At 41.1% G+C, this 6,944-nt stretch overlaps 1 protein-coding gene across 1 annotated transcript; it reads left to right on the top strand.

Annotated features, from left to right (window-relative positions):
- Positions 1-24: 24 nt before the first annotated feature.
- LOC129179165 (trace amine-associated receptor 13c-like) lies at positions 25-6,677 on the top strand. Its single transcript, XM_054772043.1, has 3 exons — positions 25-200; positions 316-924; positions 6,458-6,677. Exons 1-3 carry the CDS (start codon positions 25-27, stop codon positions 6,675-6,677), a joined length of 1,005 nt encoding a protein of 334 aa, XP_054628018.1.
- Positions 6,678-6,944: the final 267 nt, after the last annotated feature.

The raw sequence follows: 6,944 nt of genomic DNA, 5'->3' as shown, positions 1-6,944 counted from the left end.
GCTTCTTAACTCTTCTTCTTCCTGATGATGGAGATGGAGGACCAATCGGAGCTCTGCTTTCCTCAACTCATCAACATCTCCTGCAGGAAGCCCACATCTCATTGGTCTGAAGGTGTTCTTTTCACTGTTCTGCTGTCCATCATCTGTATCTTCACTGTGGTTCTCAACCTGATGGTCATCATCTCCATCTCCCACTTTAGGCACTTATTTTTATTCTGGAATTGTCCGCCATGTTTGTCAGCGTCTCCTCACTGTAATGTTGCAGCTCTTTAGTCGACTAAGAACACATGTTGTCTTTTACTTCTTTGTTTCCAGGCAGCTCCACACTCCCTCCAACCTCCTCCGCCTCTCTCTCAGTGTCTCTGACTTTCTGGTGGGCCTCCTGGTGATACCAGTTGATATCTACTTGAAAATATCCTGCTGGACTCTTGGTGATGTATTTTGTTTTTTGTGGTTCTCCATGTCATTCCTAGTGACATCTGCATCAGTAGGAACCATGGTGCTGATATCAGCTGATCGTTATGTGGCTATTTGTGATCCTCTGCATTATAACACCAAAGTTACTGTGAGAAGAGTTCAACTTTGTGTTTGTCTCTGTTGGTTCTCTTCTTTTCTTTACTGTAGCATCATTTTGAAGGATCAGCTAGTTCATCCTGGAAGGTATATTTCCTGCTATGAAGAGTGTGTCTTTGGTGGTGACTATTATGCAGGTGTTATTGATCTTGTTGTGACCTTCCTCCTCCCTCTCAGCATCATCATCACTCTGTACATGAGAGTGTTTGTGGTTGCTGTGTCTCAGGCGCGAGCCATGAGCTCTCATGTTACATCAGTCACGCTACAGCATTCAGTCACTGTCAGAGCAAAGAAATCAGAGTTGAAGGCAGCCAGGACTCTTGGTGTCCTTGTCCTTGTCTTCCTCAAAATGTTGTCCCCCAGGAGCCACGGTGTAAAAAAATGGATACCAAAATGTAGTGTCAAACTACAAATGTGATGAACGCATCCGTCCACGGCTAATGTTACTGTATTCAACATACGCTATTCGGCAATGTTTACCTAGCCGTGTACCGTTCTGCACGGTTAAATTGCTCTGTTGTCCCACTGTCTGTCACGCACTGTTTGGTAAAAAAAATCATTTATTTTATTAAAAATTTAAAAAATCTTTGTGTAACTTCTTTCTGTAAACCACATATCACATTTTGTGACACACACACCTGCGGCTTATACACTGGTGTGGCTTATATAAGAAGAAATGTGTTTTTTTCCTGTAAATTTAGTGGGTGCGGCTCATACACTGTAATTTACAGTATATTCAGTCGAGGTTCTTGCTATGGGCAATATGGGCAATTACCCAGGGTGGCATCCCATTTATTTGTGTCAAGGAGGATGCTTGTGCCCATGTCTGTACTCGCGCCTTATGCTGCTTAGACGTCATCAAATGTCCATTATGTGATTAAACCAAACAAAATGTGTTTTTTTTTTTTTTTTTTTTTTTTTTTTTTACCCCTGTCCTGTCCAGCCTTTAAAGCAGATAGAATTGTAGATCTAAATGCCGTCAAGTGCTCAACAGATTTAGTCTGCCAGGGAGAAGTGTGATATACAATTCCCCTGTTATACAGAATTTATTTGACTTTGATGCTTGTTATTAAGCATATTTGGAGCGACCGGATCGGAGCAGGAGGGGACAGAGAAGAAGAGAAAAGAAAACGGGGGGATAAGAGGGGGACAAAAAAAAAGAGACAAGAGACAAGGACAACAGCAGCAGCAACAACAATTGTGACAACAAGAACAGAACAACAGAAACATACAGAACTACATCAGCAAATAAATGTCTGTGACAACTATAAAGACGAACAAGGACATAAGGACAAAACAATATCAACAACCACAATGACAATACTGTCAATGACAGTCACACATAATAGTAGTCATGAAATGATTATCTATGATAGTGATCACAATGATAATACTGCATTGAAACAGTCACACATAATTGTAGTAATGAAATGATTATATCCCTCTGAGGCTCAAATTAAGTTTTTGTAACAGGAAAAATCTGATATTTGGGGAAAATTGTCATATGGGGTAGTGGTATACAATTCAGACTTTTTTTTTAGCAAAAGCTTCACATGTAATGTATTCTGAGATGTTGCAGGTTTACAACATTGGCCCGGTGTGGTAAATTAACGCCGAAAACTTAATATTGTGGTGTGCTGTGTACTGCGATACTGCCCTCTCCTGTGCTCTTTTTGCAGTACACCCTGCAAACCAACATGAGGAGCTGATTGGCAACACCTGGAGCTGATTACCTGTGCTGCTTTTAAGATGCAAGCTCCCCAGCCAGTGTTGCCAGATCGTTGACTCCTACTCCTCGACCCAGGCTCCTCTGCTACCATTTCATACTACTTGCTACTTGTAACACTTGCCTAGCCTTTTGCTACTTTTCCCCTGCTTGGACACTCCAGCAGCGTAAGCATCCTGCTAGCCTTTTCCTGTTTGATTACTCAGCAGCGTTTTCTGTTACTAGATCTACTCTTTTGGTAGCTCCTTTTGTTACATTTGACTTTTTCCCGTGTGACATCCGGGTCCCCCTTAGTTATTAGATCCTTGTTTGTACTTTTGCCTGTGTTGTATATTTTTCTCCTTTTGAGTTTTGGAATAAACACTTCTTCCAAGCTCACATCGTCTCACGCATCTTGGGTTCCAACCTGCGGCTCACTCCGTTCCTGACAAATATGGTATGAAAACTAACTTTATTTGCATAGAACATTTCAAAACAATGTTTCAAAGTACTTTACAGTGGAAGAATAACAACAAAAACAACTTGGTATAGATTAGGAACAACAACAATAACTTTTCATCCCCTACATCAAACAATATTGAGATATAATACCAATAATACTATATCGACGTTTCAAATCCTAATTGAGAAGGCCAGGTCTGAAGGTCACTTCTTTGTGTGGTAGTCCAAGAAACAATTTTTGTCCTTTGTAAAGCACAAAAGTACTTTGCACTTCAGACAGGTAATTTGTGTGTAGCCATTCTTGCACACTCCACATCGTCCATGTTTATCAGCATGGATGGGAAAACGATCGAATCAGTCTAGTCTGACCTCAACTGATGGCGCAATGATCCTCTGACCTTGAGGTGAAGATGTGGCAGCTTTGACTGCGTTCTGGAGCCTCTTCCGATGACGGTCGTCCTCTTTTCCGACTGTTCAAGTTAGCCCGTTTGCCAACCTTGATGAGGTCATCTGCAACTTGAGCGCGGAAGTCAAGAAGCGGCATATACTTCTTCTCCTACTCCTGGGTGAGATGACGGCGGTAGAGGAGCCAGCCATTGGCCAGTGATAGGTCAATCAAATAGTACAAGATGCGCAGATACCAACGACGTGAGCGGAGTTCAATGCGATAGAGTGCAGCAAACATGTCTGCCAAGGCAACTCCTCCCATGTTGTTATTGTACACCTTGACAATGTGGGGTCTGTCCACTTCCACATATTCCTTCTTGATGTATGTATGAATATATATATACATATATATATATATATATATATATATATATATATATATATATATATATATATATATATATATATATATACATATATATATATATGTATGTGTCTATGAATATGTATGTGTGTTTGTACGTGTATGTGGATATACAGTGTATGTATGCGATACGAAGCGCGGGTAGGATTAAATAAGCTCTGTTTCTTCCTACTCCTTTCGGACATGTGGAACTGAGACTTGTAATGTGAAGCATTCAATGTATGCAGTATGCATGTTTGAAATACAGTCAAACTTGTCTATAGCGGCCACTAGAGGGAGTCTGCAAAAGTGGCCGCGATAGACAGGTGGCCTCTATAGACAGGTTGGCGTCCAGTTTGAATGTTGACCAGTAGAGGAAAAAAAAGGAAAAATAATAATAATAATAATGTTGACCAGTAGAGGGCACTGCGGACTGCGGATAAAAGTTGTACAGCACTACTAGGCTTGTTGTTATCATGGTTCATGGTTCATGGTTTTAATTCATCCTGAACATGCATATGAGTCAAACAGTAGCACATCACATAGTACAATTCACAATTTTGCATGTCCAAAAAGGAGTAGGAAGAAGCAAAGCTTATTTAATCCTACCCCTCATCAGTTTCACATCAGTTGCAATACATTTATTCACCTCTTGTTCTTCCAAGTGTACTTTGTAGGTCTACATGACAATGTAGTGCAATCATAGCCAAGGTTTTTACTTACTAAAAGGAAGCTAGAGGCTTAATAATAACTGATAGAATATATCCACCACCCACAGAACAAAGCTGTGCTAGTAATGTCTTACGCTTGTTTTTAATATTTTACTTTTTATACGGCAGAGTGTCATTACAGCTTTAGTTCATCAGGAAGTGACGGGAAGTGACGGTGGGCGTCCCGAGCAGAAGAGCTAGGCTCAGTGCTAGCTGTGAGTTTGGAGAGAGTTGGGAAGTGTGTTTATGTTGGCGTGGATGTAAAGTCCTGCAGTGTTCTCCGTTGTTAATAAAGCCATTAAAGTGCATTGGCGACGTGAGTCTCTCCTTCCCCACAACAAGCGGCATTACAGTATTGACCAGTGCACACCAGGAAATAAACGGTGTCATTTCTTACAGGCATTGGCTGGACAGCTATGTAGTGGGGCTTGTTTAACCTTTGCCTTGTGGGCAAGCAGGAAGGAGAGACGATGCTGAGAGATGTGTGTGTGTTCTGAGCTGCTGTCTGGTGGCCGCGTTCAATAAATAAAGTTGGCAGAAGCAACAGGAGAAGTTTCTTTCTTTGCTTCGGAGCTGAATAACACTGACAAGTTAACAGACTAGTAGCGAACGGAAAAGAAGACGGCTTTGTTTGTGTCGAATACAGAAGATGAGGACTTTGATGGATTTGTGGATGAGGTTTGATGAAAAATAACGTGAGTACATTATAAAATACTAAGCTTCTACTTGAGTTGGTAATTTGGCCGCTATATGCAGTCAGATATTGACCAAGGGAGACAAAATGGGTGGTCGCTGGCCGCGTTGGACAGGTGACTGCTATACACAGGGTATATAACATGTAAATTTGCTGCGGGGGATTTTTCAGTGGCTGCTATAGGCAGGTGGCCGTTCTATAAAGGTGGCCGCTAAGACAGGTTTGACTGTACATGAATCCAAACCAAACCATGCTACGATGTGGACACCTGCAGCTTATAGACAGGTGCGGGCTGCATACTGTCTGTACAATTCTTTTTTTTCTCTTTAAATTTAGGCATGCGACTTACTTACCTGTGCGCTCTATAGTCCGGATATTACAGTGTGTGTGCGCATGTGTGTGTGTGTGTATATGTATACACTCCTGATCAAAATCTTAAGACCAGTTGAAAAATGTCTAAAATGATCATTTTGCACATTTGGATCTGAATGAGGTTTTAAATAGAGCTACAATATGGAAATACAAGAAGGGGGAGTGAAACAAAAAACATGGTTATTGCGCTGCACTCGGCACCAATGAGGGTCTTCATGTGGGTGGAAGACCGCCCTATGTCTTGATAGATAGCCGATGGGATCCTCCGGATCAGCGCAGTTTGGGTCTACCACTTGACTTTTTTGTTCCATAATGCTCAGGATCTTTCAAAATGACTGTTTTACTGCTCCCAACCTCAGCAGCCATGGCATGCTGCGAGAGGCCTTGCTTATGCAGCTCCACAATCCCACCATGTTGAAAAAGTGAAAGCTTCTTAGCTTTACCATCAGGAGGCCATGACAGTGGGAATGATGACACTATATCAACATTTAGAGCATATTTTGGCTTTTATAGTCTGTGGTCCTAATAATATATGGTCCTGATAAACAGTCTATTTCTCTTTAATTGTTGTTTTCAATAAATTACTTTTTCAAAATGTTTTTTGTCTCACTCCCCCTTCTTGTTTTTGCATATTGTAGCTCTACTTAAAACCTCATTAGGATCCATATGTGCAAAATGTAAATTCTAGATTAGACTAAATAGACTAAATTCTGATCTACAGTAACACCTGACAAACTCCTGGTACACAATGGGGTCAGCTTCGATGCTCCACTAGGCCCTGAAGGTCCTCTGTCATTAACATTAAGGATCATCACTGATACCTAGACGGCATGGGACTGTTGTGGAATAATAAGAGGCACAACACATCTCGTATGCAGTTGAGGGAAAAGGGATACCCCGTTTATTCCGTTCACCCTTAAATAGACCCAGTGAACAATAACAATGACGTCGATTACCAAAACCTCGTCCTTCCTTGGACCTGTTGGCAGGACATTTTGAAATCACATAACATCTGGAACATATCTTGTATAACTTCGGTCACGATGACCTCCCCCTCAGTCACATAGGCCTGAGTTCAACTGACTTTCACAGAACAAAAGGTACTCTGGAGTTCACAGGACAAGAATCATTTTACAATGACCTGACCCCAGCAAACTACACACCACCACCACCCAAACCCCTAACAGGCACAGGAGGTCACAGAGTCTATTTGCTTCATATTTAAAGTTTGTGATTAATTTCTTCTACTTCAACTCCTGTTTAAACCCGTTGATCTATGCCTTATTTTATCCCTGGTTTAGAAGAGCTGTTAGACACATTGTTACTTTGCACATTCTGAAACCTGGCTTCTGGGGGTGCAACATTCTGTAGAATAAAAGGTGGACAATTTATTTTCAGTGTAGATCAAGTTAATCTATAAACCAGTTGTTTGATGTCATTCAGCTTCTTTTCTTGAGGTGATTGAAGTATACTGTATTTGAATGAGATTTGTGTTAAGCTCCAAATGATGTATACACTGGCCCCATCTTGAGTTAAAGTAATGTTTGAATCTTTCAGCTGGAAGTGACAAGAAAGTGTCAACAGACTGTGACAGAGACATTCTCGAAAAACTATTCAAATGCTGTTTTCATAATATTT

This window comes from Dunckerocampus dactyliophorus, chromosome 3 (assembly GCF_027744805.1).
Source record: "Dunckerocampus dactyliophorus isolate RoL2022-P2 chromosome 3, RoL_Ddac_1.1, whole genome shotgun sequence".
In the NCBI taxonomy this organism is placed as follows: Eukaryota; Metazoa; Chordata; class Actinopteri; order Syngnathiformes; family Syngnathidae; genus Dunckerocampus; species Dunckerocampus dactyliophorus.
This window is presented reverse-complemented; position numbering and strand designations above follow the sequence as displayed.